Source organism: Xenopus laevis, chromosome 1S (genome assembly GCF_017654675.1).
Source record: "Xenopus laevis strain J_2021 chromosome 1S, Xenopus_laevis_v10.1, whole genome shotgun sequence".
NCBI classification, from domain to species: domain Eukaryota; kingdom Metazoa; phylum Chordata; class Amphibia; order Anura; family Pipidae; genus Xenopus; species Xenopus laevis.
Window position 1 is genome coordinate 198601518 of NC_054372.1, and position 24905 is coordinate 198626422.

The following is a 24905-nucleotide window of genomic DNA, read 5'->3' on the forward strand; positions in this document are numbered from 1 at the left end:
GATCACTGGTTAAATGTATGATGTGTCCATCAACTAAAAAGATAGATTGCACTGGGACCTATACATTTTGTTTTAACTTGGCCAATCAATTTTCTGACAGATGTCGGATGAAAAATCGATCGTTCGAATCCCACTAACTTCACGATAATTTGACAGATTGGTCGGATTTCGCTAAAATCGGTCGTTCGGCAAAGAAAAATCTTTGCATCTATGGGGACGTCTATAGACTCACAGCTTAAAGGGCAATTCACCTTCATTAACAAAACTGTTATAACAGAAAAAAAAACTGAAATATGTTCAACTTTTATAACCTGCGAAACTTTGTAAAATGAACACAGTAATTAGGGGGTGTGGCCACATAAATGGGCGTGGTCAAAAACATTTCAGCACGCTATGTGCAACAACTTTTTTGCCACCATATTGCCCCACATACCTGAGCCAGCAACATCCAATCCCTTCCCATATTGCCCCTGATCAGTACTTGGCAGCAGCCAAAATATCCACACAATTTACCCACAAATATGTACTTGAGCCATCAGCTGCCAAAAATCCATCACATTGCCCCATATCATCTGTTTACCTGTGCAAGTAGCAGCCAAAATATCTACAAAATTGCCCACAAATATGTACCTGTGCCAGCAGCTGCCAAGAGGGAGATGGGAAGTGCTTCTGCCCACAGTATGAATCACGTGCAAGAACAGGCAGTTTATAAAATTTAAAAACTATTAAAAGTCAAGCAAACCAAAACAATTCCCTTAAAAGTGCACCCCCCATGATGGCGCCCTATGCGGGCGCCTACTCTGCCTACCCCTAGTTCCGGCCCTGGTTACCCTGGGCAAATGCCCTTAACTCTTTACTTACCCCCCGTTGCAGATTCAGGCATCGGAGTTCACGGCCGCCATCTTCAGCCACTTCGGAATGAGAGCGGCGCTTCTGCAATTTTTGTAAGTTTTGGTGCATGCGCAGTTGTCACAAAAGTTGCTCCAACTGCGCATGACCCGCCACACCAGTCTCATTCCGAAGAGAAGATGGCGCCCGTGCACCACAATGCCTGAATCTGCACCGAGGGGTAAGTATAACGTTAGGGGCATTTGCCTGGTTTAACACTTAGACCCTCCTCCCCCAGCCTATGTAGGGTAGGGTTTTTTTAACATTAGGGTTGAATTCTTTACATCTTTTTACTTGTACAAGGGGCAAAACAAGGACTCATTTAGAAGGTCTAGGGTTAATGTTCTCCCATCTGGAGGCTGGACAAACAGTGTCTTGAGTAGGAGCTCCTCCTCTTCTCCTCTCCATTCCTTTCCTCAGTGTTTTGTTTGTCCTACTTGAAAGCAGACATACTTTTTATCCTACTCACAAATATAAATAAATTACGTTATACAACATCTAGAAGGACTATTCAGCAGATGGTGTGCTCCCTTGTTGAGCCCCTCAACCAGAGTGCTCCTTAGTAATACTGGCCTTGGTAGGTGTTTTGCCACTTTCAATGGCTAAAACAGCCAGACTGCGGTGCCAAGATATTAAGAAAAAATATCCCCAAGCACACGAGTTGGACAAGCTCAGTACCACTTTTACTTTCCTCAGCGAAGCATCTCTGGAAATAGCATAGTTAGCAGCAAAAGCATCCTCCGCATCAGTCACGGCAAGATGGTCACTCTGGCTCAGATAATGGGCAAGTGATACAGCTTCTAAACAGAAGCTCACTTCTCTCAAATTTGAAGGAACCTACCTATTCGGCTCTGAACTCAAAAAGATAACATCAGACATCACTGACTGGAAAGGAGCTTTCCGCCCTCAAGGACACTGACCCAAAACAGAGTTCCACAAGAGGAACCGTCACCATAGATCCTGGAACTCGTCTCAGAGATCGTGATTCAGAAATTGACCATCGACTTCCCAGTCCTCCAACAGAAGACCAAACCATGGCAATCTCACCCTAAGACCACCAAAGGGGCAGGCCCTGTGAAACTGCAGGATTCCTGACTCAGATATAATTCGCTCCAAGAACATTCCTGTCCAGAGCCAATGCACAGACTCCATGATTCTTCTCCAGGGTCCAGGACAGGGCTGTTGACTCCTTAACTACTCCCTGTGCATGCAGTCTGGCTTATGCCTTTCCACCGATTCCCATGTTACCCAAAATTCTTATGAAGATCCGCAATGAACAGGTCCCCACTTTCCTAGTGGCGCCTGCTTGGCCCAGGTGCACATGGTTTCCGGACATTGGGACCATGACAGCAGACGGCCCAATCACTCTGCCACTTCAACCAGACCTCTTTACACAATGATTAATGTGGTTCCCAGACGTTCACAATTTGCATCTAACTGCTTGGCTATTGAAACCCAAGCCTGGCGCCTAAAAGGGTTCTCACAATAAGTCATAAATACACTTCTAGCAGCCCGCAGCCCGCAGCCCGACCACCATAAGAAAGATGTGAGAAATGTTTCTAATTTTTTTTCTAAGCAGATGGACCAAACTCTGTGATAAGCCCTGGCAGAGAAACCGGTTTTCGGGCTGCACACATTGTGTGTGCCACTGCCTTGAAGAAACCCTTCTGTGTTAGTATCTGGGTCTCAAGAGCCACGCCGTTAAATTGAGGTTGGTTAGGTTGGGATGTTGAATGGGACACTGAGTGAGAAGGTCTGGAACTAGAGGCAAGGTCCATGGTGTTGCCACTGAGCAATTTAGAATGTCCATGAACCAAGCTTGTCGGGGACACCTTGGTGCTATCAATATGAGAGCTGTTTATTCTCGCTGCATCTTCCGGATTCTGGGGATGAGCGGTAGAGGAGGAAAGGCGTAGGCCAGACAAAAGGGCCAAGGAGCCAGATGGTCCCTGTAGCGAGCTATGAAGGCAGGAACCTTTCTGTTGTGCCTGGTTGCCATGAGATCTACTTCTGGGGTACCCCACCGCAGTGTTATCTCTTGAAAGATTTCGTCTTTCAATAACCACTCTCCTGGGTCCAGGGACTGGCGGTTTAGGAAGTCTGCTTCCCAGTTTAGCAAGCCTGGAATGTAGATGGCTGACAGGTGGACTTGCTGAGCTTCGGCCCATTGGAAGATGAGCTTTATCTCGTTTAGTGCTCCTCTGCTTCTTGTTCCTCCCTGGTGGTTGATGTAAGCCACCGCTGTTGAGTTATCAGACTGGATCTTCACAGCCTGACCCTTGAGTTCTTGTTGCCAGTGGATTAGCCCCAGTCAGATTGCCCGGATCTCGAGTAGGTTTATCTGCAACAGTCTTTCCTTTTGCTGCCATCTTCCTTGTGCTGACTTTCCCTCAAGGACTGCTCCCCAACCGAAGAGACTCGCATCTGTTGTGAGAATGCACCAGCAAGGTTCCCCGAGAGGTTTCCCCCCGGAGAGGTGATTGGTTTTCAACCACCAAAGAAGAGAGGTCCGTGTTTGTTGGGACAGACAGATCTCCTGTAGTAGGGATTTCCATTTCCAAATGGTAAGTATGTTCCACTGGAGATCTCTGAGATGGAATTGGGCTAATGGTACTGCTTCTATAGTGGATACCATGACTCCCAGCACTTTCATGCAGAATCTCTCAGTATGACGTGGCTTCTGAAGCAGTCTTTACAAGGGCTTGAAGATGGAGGATCTACTTCGAAGGGAGAGAGATTGAGTTTGTGTGTCAAACTTCATGCCTAGAAAGTTCATAGATTGGCTGGGGTTAGGGAGGACTTGGACCGACCCCAGCCTAGTTCTTGCAGCTTGTCTATGGATACCTGGAGTTTGAGAGCCACAAAAAAAACTTGCCCCTGATAATATATTTTTTATATGAACACATTTATATGAGAACAGCCTATTCCAATGACGGACAAATGGTTATGTGTCAGAGTGTAAGAATAATAAAGTCTAATAACAAATGCCCCTATCATTCTGACGCAGCAATAACCACATGCCCAAGGCAGGAAAGGTGAAGGGAGGGGTGATGTTCCCCCATTTATTTATTCTCTTATTAATGACACCCAGTGATGAGAGGTCACTTTGTAAGTTACTTTGTCAGCAGATACTAGATGAGGCCCCTTTTTACAGAAGTGTTTTCTTCATTTGCTGATTCCTCCCTGTGTCTGCTTTTAACAGATAAAGAACTGCAAGGCTGAGGGACAGTTGTAAGCGGGAAACTATTTTCAGTGCAATATCTGTAGCTAAGAACATCATTCCTCTTCCAACATTTTGGGAGGGTTCAAGTTATATAACGTGTGTATGTGTACTCCCATTTTAATCTATAAAAGCTTGTGAAAAGTGGAGTGTCTGGCAAAATGCTCGTGGGACACTTCGGTGTAACATGATCATTTTCCCAAGGCAAAACCATTAAAAATTCTTTGTTAAACTCAATAAACCTCATTTTATTTGAAATAGCCTTATCTCGATGTTTTGCCTTCCATATAACGAGGTCATAGCAATAAAATTATCAACACCCCTGCAAAAGGAGGAGCGTGCCTTTGGCTGAGGTAATAAGGGGCTCTTCCCTCCCGTAGCCTGACTTATGATTTTCTCAAGGTCGGGGACGAAGAGAAGCTTACCCTTGAAGGGTATGTAAGTGAGTGACTTCTTTTAGTAAAGGTCGGCTGACCATAACTTCATCCATAATGACCTTCGTGCCGCCACTGCGAGGGCTGATGACCGGCTGATCACTTGCTGATGATTTGAGTGGCATCTAACATATATAGTCATTGGCTTTTTTAATTTGAGAAGCCCATTGAGAAAATTCGAGATGAGTTGTTCCATCTTCAATGGCATTAATGAGAGTGTCAGCCCAGGATTGAATGGCTCGGCTAACCCATGCCATGGCTATGACAGGGCGAAGGGATGAGCCTGATGCTGCAAATACAGAGTGGAGTAAGCTCTCCAATTTCTTGTCCATAGAGTCCTTGAAAGAAGAGGCATCAGGGACTGGTAAGGCTGTATTTTTGTAAAGTCAAGAAACAGGAGCGCATTGTTTCAGAAATCGACGGTTTGTTTGGAACCGTCTCTCTGGTTTATCCCATTCTTGCTGTATGATCGGTGAGGTCTTACTGTGCCGTTTAAATAGCGATTTGGAAGACTCAGCTGAGGCTTCCGGTTCATGGAGGTGGAGAGTCTCCAGTACTGAGGAAATCAGGGAATCTACTGATTCTGAAGCAAGTCTGGGGGACCCGTCCTCATCAAGGTCTGATCCCGATGACAGTTCACCCTCAGAGCGGTCATGCTCTTCCCCAGAATCTGGTGGAATGGGTGAATGGTGCCTAGGAGGGGTGTCACTCTCTTCCTGTGAGGGCGAGGGAGCCCTGCGTTTAGAGGGGTTTTTTTTTGGGTTGTCTAAACGGAATGCAGCTTGTCTAATGACATGGCCAACTTCAGAATTCCAGTGGCTAATTGGGAAGCCCACTCGGGAGTGCCCAGTGGGTGGGGAAGCTTGTCTACTGTGAGCTGAAGGTTCCCCCTGATAGGCCTGGTTCACCTGAGGTGGAGTAGGTACTGGGGGTTCGGTCTGCATTTGAGACATAAAGGGTCATTGTGCCCAGTGGTCAAACGTTTACGGCATTTGGCACAGGCCAAATATTTGACTGATGCCCTGGTGAAAAGGCCCTCACTTTGCCCCTAAGACATGTTGCCTGGTAGTAAGCGCCATAAATGGACTGTGCGCAAATATAGGGAATGGACCTCACCCACCAAGAGATGGGGTAGTGAACTACACACTAACCTGCTGATAGGCAGGGAAGGAGGAGTAGTCTGATCCCGATAGTGGCCAATGTGGAGCCCACTCGATCCCTGAGCCCCTGACGCACTGACAGTGAGTCTGTTGCGGCAGTCTCGATTAGACGGGAGAAAGTGTGTGAAGGACAAGCGTGCCAAACGTTACCAAATGGCGGCCGCGCTGAAAGGAGGTACGTGCCCCGCCTCCTTGCCGTGCTATTGGGAGTGCAGCGTAAGAGCTGCTTATCGGCGAATGGTGGAAATACAGTGCACCCTGCCTTGAGGTAGTGCCCCGCCTCTATGCCTCTCTGTGTTAAGTGCATGCTGATCTAGGCCACCGCTGTTTGCCGAGCGAACATTTACGGTCAAACGTTTACGGCAGGAACCTAGGGAGTAATGGCGGTGTTGCGGCGGTGCCGCTCCTGATTAACAAAATGATGGCAATTGTGTGAGGGAGAGGTGCAAGGGGAATCCGCAGGCTGTGGGAACATTCACTTACCCTTTGCCAATGGAAAGTTCTCCCCTTGTCTGCCGGCCAGCTCCGTCTCCTCCTGTAAGGGAAGGAGACGTCACTTGGGCTGGATGGTTTATGCAAGGAATAACCCCGGAGACAGGCTCCCACGGTGGAGGATAGCAAATGGACCCTTACTCTGTGTAAAGGACCTGCCTTTCCCCTTGGTGTCAGCTTAGCTGACATAGTATGTAGAGAGAAAAATAAAAAACGTCCTGACCTCCTGAGGACACAACTCAAACTGACCTTAGCTCCGCCTGCTGGGGGTATAGCCAGTTGAGGAGGAGTCAGTTTTTTCTTGGTCGTGTCCTGCCTACTAGTGGTACTAGCTATACCCATGGTCCCAGTGTCCCCCAAGTTGACGTGGAGAAATGAAGTGTTAATGTGTGTAAGGGCAACTGTGTGTAAGAAGGTCTGACAGACCATGTGTGTGAGTAAGAGAGACTATAATGAGTGTGTATAGCTGTGTAACTACATTCATTGTTCAATCTCATACGTACAGCTTGTCTGTGGGTTTTGCCTTCAACCATTCTCTCCTTGTTCCTTGTCCTGCTGCTCCATTGTATCCCCCACCTATCCATGTCCTCTCTCTATTCACTCTCCTCTTTTACCCTTTCCCTTCTCATTCTGCTGAGCCTTCATTTGTTGGCTTTTTTCTCTTTTGTTTCCATCACTAGAATTAGGTCACAAACCTCCAATGTCAGACTAGACTACTAGAGTATCTCCAGCTGGGCCCACTCCCAGAATTACCATGCTCATTTCTAATATGGGCCTGTATTAAACCCTCAGGCTATTTGTCAGGAGAAAGAAAGAGGCTGATGTTCTTCTGCTTAGGAATAAAATTAGAATTAGGAATAAAATTAGAAACCTTTCTCACATCTTTCCTAAACAGAAGAACATCAGCCTCTTTTTTTCTCCTGACAACTTCCTTGACTACTTGCTGGTCAGACTGGTGGGAAACTGACCAGCAGGTGGCGCTGTTGTAACAAAATTCATTCATATTAACAGTACATGTATCCCTTAATATCTTGGAATTAAAACAAAATAAATAATGAATGTAAATGACAAAAGTGCTTAGAATAGCCCCCTCATCAGTTTTACATTCACTCATTTTAAAGGTTTACTTATCCTTTAACCCCGTATCTGCCAGCAGCTGATCGGGAATCACACTGAGTTATTATCACTGGCAAGGAGAGCGTTACAGTATTAAGGGGGGGGGGGCATTACAAGAGAAGGGAAGTCCGAGCAGTTTATTAGGACCCAACGTAAGCAAATCAAAGTATTTAGTACATTGAAGGGATTTGCACCAATGTACAACATATTACACTCTCTACTACTAGTGCAAACAACCATTGAGTGTAATACTAGATAGAGACACCTCGGAGTAACCCAGAATAGGGTCAAATAGTAAAGCAAAAAGAAAGTGTTTGGAGAAATACGATTGGCCGGACAGTTTCAGGCAAAAGGCCGATATACATATTTATTTGGATATCTCCTTAAATAAAGGGGAATAATGTAGTGAACAGATAAAGCTCTTTAACAAATAACTTAGCAAATATTTAAAGGCTCCACAAAAGTCCCCCTCCCCCCACTGTTGAGTAACAGGGTATTGGGAAGCAAATGAAGAGGAGGGTAGAGTTGTTTGACTCTATAACTTTAATAACCAGTGTTGCACTAATACCTAAAGAAGAATACAAATCGATTGCACTAAAGGCCGCCCCATCACAACAGCCAGTGTTCCGGCACAAAAAGCAGCTTCACTCAATAGGCCCTCGAGGCTTCCAGCTTGTGGTTTCCTATGATCCACTGCAAAGCAAAACAGGAGACGCCGCACCTTGTGTCGTGCATATTACGTTCCGAAAATGAACCCCCTCTCTCTGCCCCGCCTGACGGGTTTGGGGACAAAAGGGCTCTTCTTCCATGTATTTTCCAGCTGGAGCTTCATTGGGAGGGGTTTATGTATCTCATGTTCCTCAATAGTCAGGGCTTGTGGATTTGCTCAGAGACACCTGGTTTCCAGGTAAATATCCAACAGCGTTGCTCATATCCTTATGTCAAATGTTCTGCCCGAGGGGATTCATCTGGCTCCGGCCCGAGTCATTAACTCCTCCAGGGCTTTGTCCTGGTCATTATTGTGCAACAGGAGAACCTCTTTAATGTCCTTCTGATCAAACCCCATTTCTTTGAACTTGCTCATTAACTGGAGGAATTCCGTCGTCTGCAAGAGAAGAGAATTATTAGGGTCAGTCAGACTAACCTGCTTCAGTGGCATTTATAGGGCAGCTGATAAAGTGAATATTTACATGGCTGGGGGGGTCCTAGGTCTGAATTCAGCTGGGGAATTATCTGTATGGAGCTTCCATTTCACTTCCTTTTATTCCACTTGTTTGGGCTGTGTGTATCCAAGATTAGGACAATAGCAAGGCAGTCTCTAGATGGTATCTGACCTTTAGGATACCTACGACCACCTGCCTCCAATGACCACCGTCCCCCCCTACGACCACCGCTCCCCTATGAGCACCAGCCCGTGTATGGCCTTTATTTTCCATCTCTTTATAGTGTTCTGTAATTGTGCTTTTAGAGAGGCTGAAGCTACAGCACCTCTAACGAGGGAGAGTACTATTATTACTACTGGGGCAATTTACACGGCATGTTGAATTCTCACCTTCTCCTCAGACCACTGATACATTTCCATTGCTTCTTCCACCAGGGCCGGATAAAATCCCTTCTCACAGAGCCGTGCCTGGATGAAGAGATACTCCAGCACCTGTACAGGTAGAGAACTCCGGTTACTATGGCATTGACCAATGCGAGACTAGTATCCACTTATTAACTCCCTGTATCTTCCCAACCCAAGAGGTACAACACTAATGATACAACTGCTATGTGGGGCCCATAATCCTCATCACATATTGTTCCAACTGTTGTTGGAACCGGCAACAACATTTTGGAGGAATTCCTCAACCACAATGGACATGAAATAAATCTGGCAGATTCCACCCATATTTACACATAAGAATATTTCGTCCACAGAACATTTTTCCTGATTTAATCTTCCCCAAACAAACAGTAAGTGCTGGACTGGTGTGAGTCCTAATGATTAACAATCCACCCTGACGATTGATCCATACCTGCTCCACATTCTGTCCACGTTTCTGCATCGCTCTCATCACCTGCTCGTACGAGTATCCCATACCCACAATGGTCTCTACACACTGTCTCTCACTGCTGGAAAGCGCCCGCAGCAGCTCCTCATAAGATGGCGCCCCCCCACGCTCGCTGCAGGCCATGCTGTTGGGCACCTTTAATACAGTCACATGCGGAGTTGTTATCTGGTAGCAAAGGAGACACAATGACATCAGCAATGGATACTGGACACACGTATCAACTTGTAAACGATTTAAAGGGGAACTATCGCGAAAATTAAATATAAGCTTCAGCACACTGAAAAAAGAAACTTTCTAAATCAATTAAATATTCTGCATTGTTTCTGAAATTAGGGATGCACCGAAACCAGGATTCGATTCGGAATTCAGCAGGATTCAATTTCGGCGGAATCCTTCTGCCCGTCCGAACTGAATCCAAATCTGCATAAGCAAATTAGGGACAGGGAGTGAAATTGCGTGACTTTTTGTCACAAAACAAGGAAGTAAAAAATGTTTTCCCCTTCCCACTCCTAATTTGCATACCGGTTCAGTATTTAGCCGAATCTTTTGCGAAGGATTCAGGGGTTCGGCCCAATAGTGGATTCAGTGCATTATTATAGTATATAGTATTATTACTATTTCTCTCTCAGCATCTGTTTCTCTTCATTCTCTCTTCATGCAGCAGTTGGGTGTCAGATAATCACCAGACATCATGTCTCTCTACATGCAGAATTTGTGCAAAAGGCAGTTATTTTGTTTGATTTAGTTTGTACAAGAATCCGTTATTTCAGTGAGCTCTAATTCTTATAGCCCCCCCTATAAGATATATTGGATGTAACTGTCAGTGAATATCTGACACCCAACTGCTGCATGAAGAGAGAATGAAGAGACACAGATGCTGAGAGAGGAATGTTTCAGAAACAATGCAGAATATTCAATATATTTAATTTTCAATATAATAAGTGATAATAGGTCATAAAAAATTTATTTCTTACTGCTCCTTTAAGACTACAGGTGTCATGGTTTCAGGTGAGATGTTTGGACTTAGTTGGGCCTCTGGAGAGGGACGTATCATGCTAACGACATGTGCCGATTGGTCTTACCTTGGCATCAGTATTTGGAGACGTCCTTGCTTTTTCTACAGTGCCCATTGGAAGTATTTGTGTGGCTGAGGGAGGAGACATGGCAGTTTGTGCCAAAATGTCAGCTTGTGAAGAAGATAGGCCTGGCATATGGTGTCCATTGATTTCACTGGGTTTATGGGGAGAACCAGCGGATAAGGAATCAAGGAAGGTGCTGTTGGGTAGACAAGAAGTGCTATGAAAAGTGCTTGTGAATTTTGCTCTGTTCTGCTCCCCCTCGTCACAGTCTAATTTGGGGAAGAAGAGGGACTTGATATTGCTGACTGTGCCGATAGGGGCGAGGGACACTTTGGAAGACGTGGGGATAATTTCACAGTTTTCTAAATGTGGCAGATTGATCAAACCATTGGGCTTGGGAAGGAGCTTAAGGTCCAAGTCTTCTGCTTTAAGGGGAGCAGAGATCTCCTCTTCTTTGTCTGAGGAGTTAAAGATCTTGCCTTCCTCAGAGAGATCACTCGCTGGCACGGGCCTGATGTGAATATTGAGAATGTTCTTTAGCTCCTCTCTGTCGTCGATGGTTTTTAACTCTAGTTTATCAAACGGATCCTCTTCACATTCAAAGTCTGCGGGGTTGAAGTCTGCTTTGAAATGAGGGGGGCTCGTGACTGGATACTTGATGGCATTGTCGCTGGCTGGAGTCGGGGTGAGGATAATATTGTGCTGCAGGGTGGCAAGGAAGGAGTTAATTGCTGAAGTGGCACTTTTGTTCTTGCCGCCGGCTGCTCTGGCCTTCAGCTCGGCCTCCTTCTGTGCAGCTTTGATCTGTTTCATTTCTTCTGCCCACTCGATGCTCTTCTTCTCCAGTAAGAAATCATACTGCGCATGGACAGGGGAAACGGGACAGATTAGTGAGAAACAAAAGTGTGCAGCATTAATATCATTAATCTAATAATCATTAATATTAAAGGGAACAAGTATAGGAGCCATTACCTACCAAACCCTGCAACTCTCTGGGTGTGTATGACAGGTTGGGGGTCTGATCATCCTGCGGTCTGGTACATATTATACACACATAGAAATATAGAAACATGGTCATTTGGTCACTCTCGACTTTGCACTGTCGGCCTCTCTCTCTCTATACTCAATGGCCGACCTCTTTCTCTCGCTCTACACAATGGTCAGCCTCTCTCTATACACTACGCAACGGGCCACCTCTCTCTCTATGCAACGGCCGGCCTCTCAGTCTCTCTCTACGCAACGGCCGGCCTCTCTCTCTACGCAATGGCCGGCCTCTCTCCCTACGCAATGGCCGGCCTCTCTCCCTACGCAATGGCCGGCCTCTCTCCCTACGCAATGGCCGGCCTCTCTCCCTACGCAATGGCCGGCCTCTCTCCCTACGCAATGGCCGGCCTCTCTCCCTACGCAATGGCCGGCCTCTCTCCCTACGCAATGGCCGGCCTCTCTCTCTACGCAATGGCCGGCCTCTCTCTCTCTCTCTACTAAATGGCCGACCTCTTTCTCTCGCTCTACGCAATGGTCAGCCTCTCTCTATACACTACGCAACGGGCCACCTCTCTCCCTACGCAATGGCCGGCCTCTCTCCCTACGCAATGGCCGGCCTCTCTCCCTACGCAATGGCCGGCCTCTCTCCCTACGCAATGGCCGGCCTCTCTCCCTACGCAATGGCCGGCCTCTCTCCCTACGCAATGGCCGGATTCTCTCTCTCTCTCTACGCAATGGCTGGCCTTTCTTTCTCTATGCAATGGCTGGATTCTCTCTCTCTCTCTCTACGCAATGGTCGGCCTCTTTCTATGCAATGGCCAGCCTCTCTCTCTACACAATGGCCAGCCTCTCTCTTTACGCAATGGCTGGCCTTTCTTTCTCTATGCAATGACTGGATTCTCTCTCTCTCTACGCAATGGCTGGCCTCTCTCTCTCTCTCCGCAATGGCTGGCCTCTCTCACTCTCTTTACGAAATGGCCGGCCTCTCTCTCTACGCAATGGCTGGATTCTCTCTCTACACAATGGCCAGTCTCTCAATCTCCCTCTATGCAATGGCCGGCCCCTCTCTCTCTTTACGCAATGGCCGCCTTCTCTCTCTTTACGCAATGGCCGTCCTCTCTCTCTTTATGCAACGGCTGGCCTCTCTCTCTTTACGCAATTGCCGGCCTCTCTCTCTGTGATGAGCAAGAGGATACAAGTGCAGAATGAGGAGTAAAAACAAGGCAATAAAGCAAAACTTCCCCTATGAAAGTCCCTGTACTGATCCATGAAAGAAAAGATTGGGAGCTACTGGGGCATCTTCATTGGCACAGATCTTCCTGCTTAAGGGTTGTGGTTGCCTTGGGCCGGTACAGAAATATATATAAATCATACTGTACAATCTTTATTGTTGGAAGTGAAACAATACCCACCTGAGCTTCCCTTACAAGCTGGGAAATATCAGGCACACAGAAGCCAATCGGCAGTCCAACTTTATCTGGCACCCGAAATTTGTCTCCGATCTTAAATGGGACGTCTTCTAAATGGCTAAAGGGCCCTTAAAGAGTAACAAGAAGAAAGTCATCAGCTTCTCATACAGGTAATAAATAGTAATAAAGAAAATAACCGCACGGGATCACAAACACTAAACAAACACACAGGGGCATGTTTCTTATGACTGGAGCCGTAGCAACTGGTCAGCAATCAGATCTTAAAATTCATCTACAGGTCAGAACAAAAGCCAAGATCTGATAGGTTGCTATGGATGACATCACAGGTCATGTTTGTCTCCAATGATAAGAAATATGCCCCGGTGTGTGTTGTTTGTGAGACACATGGAACCCGTGGGGTTATTTTATAAAGGTAATTTGTGTTCAGCTCTTCCAATCACCCCAGTGCATAGAACCCCCAGATCTCTCAGACTAGAGGCGCTACATTGTGTTTGTTCAGCATTTGTAATAATATTTACCTATAAATGAACCAATAAAATGTCTGGATGTGACAGGGCACTGCTGTTATTTTACAATGAAATCTCCTTTGCCAAGATGCCTGGGGTAACAAGGCCAAAGTGTATGTGCAGGATATTCAATGTAATAATCAGCATTCCCTGGTCTCACTCGCCCATGTGGGTAACAAGAATAGGAAGGACCCCCCTCTCTCTCCTCCACTGATACAGGAGTCTCTGGGTGTCTCCAGACCATGGACAAACAGTAGCCATTAGCCCAACCTATGGGCAAGTTTATTGGCACAGAGAGTGGCATACGTACCTTGCAAGTCTGAAGTCGACTTCCTAGAAGCCATTTAGAGTCTGGAAGAAAGAAAGAGAAAATATGAGTAATGGGCTGGTACAGAACACGTGATGCACAAACACACCTCTTATATTGTATTGTATTGATTATTCACTGAAAGGAAAGTCCCGAGCTGAGAGCACTGGGCTCAGTGTGGAAGGGTTTAGGCCCAGGAGGGAAATCTCTAGGGTCTGACAGAGGGGCTGCTATAAATTGCCATAGACAGTCACTATTTCTTGTTCGATTGGGGGGCTGTTTGGGTCTCTGTGTAACTGAATGTCAGTCTGGAGCTGTCAGGGAACATGGCATTTAGCTAATGATTAGTCACATTGTCAGACACTCAGATAAGGAGAGAACAGTGTGAATTTAGCAGCATTTCAGGTGAGAAGTCAAAGCGAGACCCACGTGGATCAGCTGCTCTGGAGCCTCAAGTTTCTATTTCACTAAATCATTTCTTATCAGAAGTTCTATCAGTGATATCCACAAAGTCCCTGCCACCGCCCATGCACCAAGTCTGTCTTAAAAGGGGTTGTTCACCCTTAAAGGAGAACTAAACCCTAGAAATGAAATGAATGTGGCTAAAAATGTCCTATTTTCTATAGTGAACTTATTGCACGAGGCTAAAGTTTGAGCTTGTCAATAGCAGCAATGATCCAGGACTTCAAACTTGTCACAGGGGGTCACCATCTTGGAAAGTGTCTGTGACACTCACATGCTCAGTGGGCTCTGATTGGCTGTTGAGAAGCTAAGCTTAGGGCTCGTCACTAATTATCCAGCAGAAAATGAGCTTCCCTGGCTGTAATATAAGCTGATGCTACAGGTTTGCTGATTATTCAATTCTGATGCTAATTGCACTGGTTTCTGTGCTGCCATGTAGTAATTATGTGTATTAATTACTAATCAGCCTTATATTGTGACATTTCTATTCTATGTGTACTGTATATTGTGAGTGGCTCCCTAAGCTCAGTAAGTGACAGCAGCACAGAGCATGTGCAGTGAATCAGCAGAAAAGAAGATGGGGAGCTACTGGGGCATCTTTGGAGACACAGATCTTTACTGCTAAAGGGCTGTGGTTGCCTTGGGCTGGTACAGAAGCACAAAACATCATGTACAACATTTCTACCTACTTCTTTAGTTAGGCTTTAGTTCTTTAAATTAACGGTTAATACGAAGCAGAGAGGGATATGTTGATACAATTTGCAATTGGTTTTCATTTTTTATTATTTGTGGTGTTTGAGTATTTTGGGTTTTTATTCAGCAGCTCTGCAGTTTGCAGTTTCAGCCATCTGGTTGCTAGGGTCCAAATTAGCTTAGCAACCAAGCATTGATTTAAATAAGAGACTGGGATATGAATAGGAGAGGCCTGAATAGAAAGATGAGGAATAAAAAGTAGCAAAAACAATACATTTGTAGCCTTACAGAGCATTTGCTGGAAAGATTGATGAAGACTGGTTGAAAACTTGCTTGGAATTAAGTTGGCCACAGACACAAAGATCCAATCGTATGAATCAACGTACGATCGGACTTCCCCATCTCCCGACCTGCCACTAACCATTCAGATGAAATAAAGTAGAAAAGAACAGATCAGACAATGTTCTGCCCCTGACAGTAATCGTACGATAGTTAAAGCTGGTGACAGTCTCCCACTGAAAATTGTACGATCGGCAATACACGCAGAGAGATTATCAGCAGCCGACAGAAATCTTTTAACCTGTCCCATCGACCAAACGACTGATCTCCGCCGGACGAAATGTCGGGACTCTCTACACACGGTCCGAAAATCATACGAATCCTTGATTCGTACAATGAGATCGTCTATGCTTTAGTCATTCTATAATATACTAAAAGTCAACTTAAAGGAACAGTTCAGTATAAAAATAAAAACTGGGTAAATAAATAGGCTGTGCAAAATAAAAAATATTTCTAACATAGTTAGTTAGGCAAAAATGTAATGTATAAAGACTGGAGTGAGTGGATGTGTAACATAATAGCCAGAACACTACTTCCTGCTTTTCAGCTCTCTAACTCTGAGTTAGTCAGTGACTATAAGGGGGGCCACATGGGACATAACTGTTCAGTGAGTTTGTAATTGATCCTCAGCATTCAGCTCAGATTCAAAAGCAACAGATATGACCCATGTGGCGCCCCCTCAAGTGTCTGATTGGTTCTGCCTGGTAACCAATCAGTGGAAAGCAAGAGATGAAAAGCAGGAAGTAGTGTTCTGGCTATTATGTTACACATCCACTCACTCCAGCCTTTATACATTACATTTTTGCCTAACTAACTATATTAGATACATTTTTTATTTTGTACAATCTATTTACCTAGTTGTTATTTTTACACTGAACTGTTCATTTAAAGGTGAATCACCCCGTTAAGGGCAAGTAAAAGAGAACATGAAAGAGACAACATGATTTAGTTTTCTATGGAGAAATCCCTTTCCTTTCAGTTTGTAGGTCTCTTGGGCCCAGCCAAGAATCCTATATACTAATCGAAGGCCTATCTATGTCCCGAGTGGAGGGGAGGCAGATGCGCACGCAACTTCGGTTAGGATCTATGAGATGCGCGCGCAACTTCAGCCGAAAGACATAGATGCGGCCTTCGATTAGCAGATGTGCTGGAAGGTTAGGATCAGAACAGGTTAGGATCGGGGAGGCAGATGCGCTGGAAGATTAGGATCTAGGGAGGCAGATGCGCTCACCGTCTCCTTCTGCCTCCCGCCGCCTCTTCTTTCCTGCTCACTCAGGCGGCGACCGCTGGAAGGTTAGGATCTAGGGAGGCAGATGCGCTCACCGTCACACTAGGGGAACCGGTTGCGTACCTGCACGAAAGTCTGTATAAGCGTCGGCCATCTTGCTACTCCTCTGCGACTTTGTCATCCGCCCACTGCCAAATCCGCCCACTAAAGTCTGTATAAGCGTCGGCCATCTTGCTACTCCTCTGCGACTTTGTCATCCGCCCACTAAAGTCTGTATAAGTGTCGGCCATCTTGCTACTCCTCTGCGAGTTTGTCATCCGCCCACTAAAGTCTGTATAAGCGTCGGCCATCTTGCTACTCCTTTGCAAGTTTGTCTAATGGCGGCGCTAGCGTCACTCTAGGAGGGGAACCGGTTGCGTACCTGCGTGGGTGGCCATTTTTAGCAAAACGGGCTATATTATCTCCAAAAAATATTGATGTTGACATGATAAACAACCAAGTGATTGCATTACTTCCTGGACAAAGCTGTGTCTTTCTGAGTACTGACTGTATTGATTCTGAAGACGAAAGTGAGAAACTTAATTTCCCATTAGAATATTTAAACACTATCAACCCTGCTGGATTACCACAACACAATCTTATACTCAAAGTAGGAACAATAGTCATGCTGTTAAGAAACCTTAACACTAAGCAAGGTTTATGTAACGGTACACGGTTGGTTGTGAAGAGCATGAGACAAAATGTTATCAAGGCAGAAGTGCTTACAGGATCCCATAGCGGTGATACTGTTTTGATTCCCAGAATTGACCTTACCAGTTCTGACCAGGAATTACCTTTTAAACTTAAACGACGACAATTCCCCATTAAGGCTGCATTTGCCATGACAATCAACAAATCACAAGGACAAACATTGGATAAAGTCGGCATTTACCTATCTGAGCCTGTGTTTGGTCATGGTCAACTTTATGTTGCATTTTCAAGAGTGCAGCGTTCATCTGATGTTAAAGTCAAGATTTTAAGTACAGCTCACCAGGGAGAACTCATTCAAGGACAGGAGAACATTTTCACAAAAAATGTTGTTTATAAAGAAATTTTTCAGTAACACTTTACTACCAATAAACTCAAAATTTAAGAATTCTAATAGCAGATAGGTAATAACAAGCAATAGGCACAGATTCACTCTACATCCCCACAAATTAGCGTCGCCAGTTGCTGCCTGGGGATGCAGAGTGAATCAGCACCCATCGCATTTTGCTGCCTCACTGTTGTTACCATTCTTTCATTAACGATTCTTTAGAGAATCGGGGGTTTACTGGTATGCACTAAACACAAGAGATAACATGCCCTCCAGGATTCCCCCTGTACACCCCTCACCCTTCTGCACCCTGAAATACCCACCCAAGCAATCCTATATCACCCCAGTAACCTCTGCTTGTAGTTCTGCATCTGCATTTGCTCTGAACCCTGTTACTTTGACTATGGGATCATCTGTTTGGCAGTTATATCACCCAGTCATTATCCCCAGCGTAACCTTCCCATCATTAAAGGGCTGATTCACCTTTAATTTAACTTTTACTATGTTATAGAATGGCTAGGTCTAAGCAAATGTTCAATTGGTCTTCATTAATTATTTTATATAGTATTTTAGTTATATTTTTATATTCTATTTTTAATTATTTACTTCTGACTCTTTCCAGCTTTCAAATAAGGGGGTCACTGAAAACAAAAGCTCAGTAAAGCAACACATTTACTGTGATTGTTACTTTTTATTTCTCATCTTTCTATTCAGGCCTCTCCTATTCAAATCAGAGCATGGTTGCTATGGTAGTTTGGACCCTAGCAACCGGATTTCTAAAATTACAAACTGGAGAGCTGCTGAATAAAAAGCTAAATAACTCAAAAACCAAATATAATAAAAAATGAAAACCAATTGCAAATTGTCTCAGCATATCCCTCCCTGCTTGATACTAAGTTAATTTAAAGAACTAAAGCTTAACTAAAGAAGTAGGTAGAAATGTTGTACATGATGTTTTGTGCTTCTGTACCAGCCCAAGGCAACCACAGCCCTTTAGCAGTAAAGATCTGTGTCTCCAAAGATGCCCCAGTAGCTCCCCATCTTCTTTTCTGCTGATTCACTGATTCACATGCTCTGTGCTGCTGTCACTTACTGAGCTTAGGGAGCCACTCACAATATACAGTACACATAGAATAGAAATGTCACAATATAAGGCTGATTAGTAATTAATACACATAATTACTACATGGCAGCACAGAAACCAGTGCAATTAGCATCAGAATTTAATAATCAGCCCTGTCTACATCACCCTATGCCCCAATGTGCCCATTACACCCAGGGGACGGCCCCCGAGGATCCCCTTTATACAATGCTGAGAGCTCTGCTCATTAGATCTACATTCAGTTGAGCAGGCGTTGGGGGAGGGGCTTTTCTTACAAAAGAAGGAGTAGAGCCCCCTGTTATCTGTGCAGGTTTGAGGGGCACAATCAGACTGGCACCCCTGGGCTCTGTATATCAGTCCTATGATGAGTGGCAGCCATAACTGAGAGCACAGGAAGAAGTAGGAGCAAGAATAAAGGCAGCCTTGCGCTTGGTCAGTGCACAATGAATCAGTAGATCCTCTACTCACCTCCTGGCACAGACAGACAGACAGACAGACAACTCACACTGGCAGTGGATAAATGACAAGAAGAAGCCGTAATCAGACACACACCACATAAACTAGTGCCCATTTATTCTACTTTTTTATTTCTAAGGTCCTTAACTTATTCCCATCAGTCCCTGCTCCGGGAACTTTACAATCCAAGGTCCCCCTCATATTCCTATCAGTCCCTGGCCCAGGTAGCTTACAATCTAAGGTCCCTATCTCATTCCCATCAATTCCTTGCGCAGGGAGCTTACAATCCAAGGTCTCTATCATATTCCTATCAGTCCCTGGCCCAGATAGTTTACAATCTAAGGTCCCTATCTCATTCCCATCAATTCCTTGCGCAGGGAGCTTACAATCCAAGGTCTCTATCATATTCCTATCAGTCCCTGGCCCAGGGAGCTTACAATCCAAGGTCCCTATCATTAGGAGCTGTCTATTTAAGGTCCCTATGACATTCCCAGCAGTTCCTGTCCCGAGGAGCTTACAGTCTAAGACACACAGGGGGCAGTTGTATGAGGAGCTATGGAAGGTGCAGCCCAGTTAGTGTTGTGCTTCTCAGCTCCTCACAATATTCACGATACTCCACTTCCTGGTGACACTTGGGAACTGCCAGGAGAGTCACAGAGTTGCTCAGCTCTGAGGCTTCAGCACTTACAGTGAAGCCCCGGTAACTTATCTCAGAGGAAACAGGAAGTAGCAGCAGCCGCTCAAGCCCACCCTTCACACTGGGCCATACCATTCACTGCTGCGGGAGGGTAAACGCGTTCCAGCGGGTGAGAGGAATAAATGAACGTCACTCACGTGGAGTTAGAACTTGTCTGAAGCCCCCTGTGCCGCGTCTGCCTCCAGTTCGCCGGTGGCGGGGGGTTTTCGCCCTGAACGACGCCAGTTAGAAACACTTTACTTCCGGGTATCCGGCCCCGCCCACCTCAAGCTGACGCAGGACGCTAGTGAGTCATGAGGATGTGGGTGGGGCTTATCACGTGAAAGTTGTGACTGAAAGTTCAGTGAGCTCAGACACAGTCAGATCCTTTCAGCAAGTGATTGCCTCAGTCACATACACTGTGTTGTTACCCCAATAATCCTCTCACTTAGATGTTCCCACAGAGTCCGACACACAGTGACTTCAGTTGTGGAATCATGTGGTGTTTTCATTGGAATATTTATTTGTTTCATTCAGCAGCTCTGTGGCAGCATTTCAGCTGGTTGCTAAGGAATAATGACCAGTTTAGAGTCAGAATTGGAGAGTGTCACATTAATATTAAGCAAAATAAACAAAAACACTGAACTGACAGTTAGTCTGGGCTCCTCCCACACCCCAAACACAGACAGGACCATCATGAATGTGACAGTTTGTGCAGGGCCAATGGGAGTGATTTATAATGTTTAATATGTCACTGACACCACTTCCCTACCTACATTCACTTCTACAACTGCTATTCACATCCATTTCTCTGCACTTCCTGGTGACACTTGGGAACTACAACTGCCAGCACCACCGGAGAGTCTCAGGGGCTCATTTATCAACACTGGGCAAATTTGCTCATGGGCAGTAACCCATGGCAACCAATCAAATTGCTGCATTCATAGTTCTACTTGCAGCTGCCTTTAAAAAGCTAATCACTGATTGGTTGCTATAGGTAACTGTCCAGTGTTGATAAATGAGCCCCAGTGTGTTAGTCCGGCTATGAGGCTTCAACACTTACAGTAAAGTCCCTGGTTCTGACATTTCACAAAACGCAATAGAAGACGGTTCTCTTCCGGGTCTGTTAATCAGTTTCCTTCAGAAGTCAGAACAGACAGTTGCAAGATCAGACTGGTCCTGACAGACGCTTCTTACATGTAGCTTTAAAATCCCTGGAATGTGCAATAAATGTTTATTATTATTAGAATGGTGCATGGGCTGTAGGTAAGTAGGTAGGTAGGTAAGTAAGGTAATTAGGTAGGTAAGTAAGTAGGTAGGTAAGTAGGTAGGTAGGTAAGTAGGTAGGTAAGTAAGGTAATTAGGTAGGTAAGTAAGTAGGTAGGTAAGTAAGTAGGTAGGCAGGTAGGTAAGTAAGTAGGTAGGTAGGTCAGGCTCATTTCTTGTCTTTCAATATCATGGACAAACCCTCACCCATTACAAATACAAGAGCCGCACTGAAATATTCCTGTTACGTGTGAGCGGTGTTGGTGTGGGGGTCCCAATACAATAAAGGTGAGATTTATAGAAAGACACTTGGGGTGGGGGATCCACTGTGAGTCCCTCTCATGTGATTGTTATTCCCGGGCTCTCCCTCGGGCTCAGTGATGTCAGCTCACGTGACAGTGACAAGGATCAGTGACTGAGCTCAGGGCTGGTCACACACAGGGATTAATAAGTCAACGTTCACTCAGTCTATAGGTGAGCTGGGCAAACTCAACAACTCAAGTTTATTGTCAAAGCATCTCCCCTGACTCTGAGCCCAGATATGAAACAAAACCCCAGTTTAAATCAATAATCTGTCTTCCATAGTTATGCTGTGATACCCAACTGCCACTCACACAACTGCCACTCACACAAGTGCCACTCACACAAGTGCCACTCACACAACTGCCACTCACACAACTGCCACTCACACAACTGCCACTCACACAACTGCCACTCACACAACTGCCTGCTGCTGCTCTGTGCACTGACAGTTGGGCTGTAATGGGCAGTTGGGGGCAAGACTCCTTGTCACTGACCACACACGGTGCAGACTCTAACGCCTGGCAGCTCATGTATTCCTAACACCCAGCACTCACTCATTAGAGCCTGTACTGTCCTGGGATATTTGGGTACAAGTGGGGGCAGCAGAGTATTAGGAGAGATTCCTTGTAGTTACTGAAATTGAAAGTCTGTAAATCAGTTCCAACTCATTTAAAGGGATTCTGTCATGATTTTTATGGTGTCCTTTTTATTTCTAAAAAACACTGTTTACACTGCTAATAATTCACTCGAAGACGAAAAATCAGCCATCGCTCTGTGATCCACTCGTGTGTAAAAACTGATGTGTTCCGAGGAAGGTTAGAGAAACCGCACACACTCAGAAGTCTTATCCTGGTGCTCAGTGATAGAGGAATCGGCCACCTCACATCCAAAGAGATTCACCGGCAACTGCAATAGCTGGGCGAGTCTCGCAATTTTATTAATGCACTGGTGCAACGTTGCACCGACACGCCCCTTTGTCAAGCATAGTGCAAACATGGTGCAGACGTGATTTATAGAGTGTTCAATGAAGCCAAAATTAGCATGTCATTAACAATAATTGTAGTGACAAAACTGTAGTCCATAAAGACCAATTGAAATTAGTCAGATTAACTTAACAGTCACATATCCATTGTGGTAGATTTGTGTAGTGTGATCATTTTAAATTTGAAACAAAATACCTAAGGAAGGAAATAAACAAAATACCAAGAAACAAATTGGCATTAAAACATATCAACCTAAATAGATAAATGTTAAAATAAGGTATCAAGTACTTAGACATGTGATAACCCTGAATATAAAGGGAAGGGAAAAGGGAAACATTACCTGTCCCTTGAGGGTAATCAGACAAAGCTTATTATCTGAAAGAAGAGGAATAAAATGAGCAAATACTTAGTATATTCTATTGTTTCATATAAAACAGGACATGTTGTTCTCCTCATTAAGACCCTTGGGGGATCTGGTTAGTAGTAACCAGATCCAGTAGACACTCCCTCAGTAAAAGTAACCTTGTAGTATCTCGTCCTTGTTTGGTTGCTACTCTTTGTAGAACCTGCCAACGGAGTTGCGCCACCCGGTGGCTGTGTGTGAAAAAGTGTTTCACAAATAAGAAGAAAAACCCGCGGCTCTATCTGAATATTTAAGTATTTAACGATTTCTAATAAAAAGCGAAGCTCACTCTGGATGCAAAGCCCCAGGTCCGTCTCTGAAGAGGATCAGCCTTCTTGGCACTGTTACATAAACAATGCATATTTGTCAATTGTTTGCGCTCACTGATGAAGATGGGTGGCCTGGGTGCCCTGGGTGGCCTACATAAGCCAGACCTCAAGGACATTTTAAACAATAAATAACATTACTGGTGTCTAGGGTTGCCACCTTTTTTTGGAAAAAAACACTGGCCTTCCTATATATTTATCTTTATTGCCTATTAAAGGGGACCCGTCACCCAAACAAAATTATTCCAAATCCTATTTTATCATGTTAGTCAAGCAAAATTAACTTTAATTACACTGTATAAATGATTTGTTTCCATCAGTCTGGGAATTCATAATTATAACAAGCAGGCAGGAGCCATTTTGTGGACACTGTTATTAAGACAAGACTTGTATCATCTCAGAGTCTTGTTTGTGCACCAGAATGGGGGACCTGATGTCCATCCCCATGTCCTGGTTACACAATTAAATGGTGAAGAGAACGGGGGAATGTGGGGAGAGCAGTGACTGTAGGAAGTGCTGAATGGAAAGTGAAAGTAATTGCCTAAGGCATAGAGGAGGGGCAGACACTATTTGATTGACAGCTGAGATGTTTAAATGAGTTTACAACAGCTATGAATGCTTTAATAAAATATAGAAATTGGATTTCATGTTTAATTTAAGAAGGACTTTTATTATACAGATTTTTATGTCTGGGTGACGGGTCCACTTTAATAACATTGCATACCTCCCAACATTTTGGAAGTAAAAAGAGGGACAAAAAATTTTTTTTCCACACGTAGCACAGCAATTTTTGACCACACCCCTTTCTGTGACCACACCCCCTAATTACCATGTTCGTTTTACAAAATTTGGCAGGTTATGAAAGTTTGAAAATATTTCTCCTTATCTAAACTGTGTTTTTGTGTCTCAAAATTGTTACAAAGTATCTTATTTGCACCTGTTAGCTGTTCTGGGCAAAAAGCCAATTAAGTGAGAAACTTTGTTTCTTTTTCTGGCTGTTCAGTGCAGAGAAAAGAGGGACTTTCCAGTACAAATGAGCTGTCAAAAGAGGGACTGTCCCTCCAAAAAAGGGACAGTTGGGAGGTATGACATTGGGATCAACCATGATTTTTCCGGCCAGGCCAGGTGGCAACCCTACTAGTGTCACAGGTAAAAAACCCTTTATTAGGATGATTCGGACCTTGTAGTGGGTGTGTAACAGGTTCACCAGAGATGTTGCTGTGCCCGCAGTTCCTGCATGGAAAAGTGCCGTGTGATTTAGGGAGCAATTGACTATCCAATTGGTGTTTTGGCCGAGTTTTAACTAGATCACCGACATTTTTTCCCCGTCTGTAAGAGAAAAGTGGGGGAGTTTGAAAAACCTGGTCATACTTAATATCTGTGCTCAAAAGACCCCAATATTTCAGAATGATTTTTCTGCAAACCTTAGAAATTGAATCAAAGGAAGAAATAAAAGTTATTCCTTATTGGGGTTCATAACCCTTTTTCCAAGCAATTGTTTTTTTTTTTTTAGGGGTTTGAAATATTTTATTTGGTTTTCACAATAAACCATAGAAATCAATATGATAACAAATAGTATACAGAATAAGAAGATTAATACAATGACATATTATACAGAATATATAATTTATCAAGCAATTATTGCCTGGGAATAGACCGCACCTCCTCCCTATGACATTGGAGGTTTCTCTCATCATATCCTTTTGCCAGAAATGTTTCTACCATCTGTGTAGAGTTGGTGTCTTACAATTCATCTGCAGATGCTCAATGCCTAACACTAACACGTAACAACTGACTTTCGGGGCAGACCCTTGAACAGACCTGGTGGATGGTATGATGTGGGTTTCAATAGATTGTTTCTATCCGTGGACTTGGTGTAAACTGAGGTTGTAAATTTGTGCCCTGTGTATTTAATGTTTACTT

The 24905-nt window shown here is 44.6% G+C and overlaps 1 protein-coding gene across 2 annotated transcripts; it reads right to left on the reverse strand.

Annotated features, from left to right (window-relative positions):
- Window positions 1-7650: 7650 nt before the first annotated feature.
- Window positions 7651-20002, reverse strand: ubap1.S (ubiquitin associated protein 1 S homeolog). Of its 2 annotated transcripts, none has more exons than XM_018237815.2 (7): window positions 19795-20002; window positions 13674-13714; window positions 12840-12964; window positions 10447-11301; window positions 9329-9529; window positions 8863-8964; window positions 7651-8415 (listed from the first exon to the last, which is right to left on the reverse strand). In XM_018237815.2, exons 2-7 carry the CDS (start codon window positions 13705-13707, stop codon window positions 8275-8277), a joined length of 1458 nt encoding a protein of 485 aa, XP_018093304.1. In that variant the 5' UTR covers window positions 13708-13714; window positions 19795-20002; the 3' UTR covers window positions 7651-8274.
- Between the last annotated feature and the right edge of the window lie 4903 nt (window positions 20003-24905).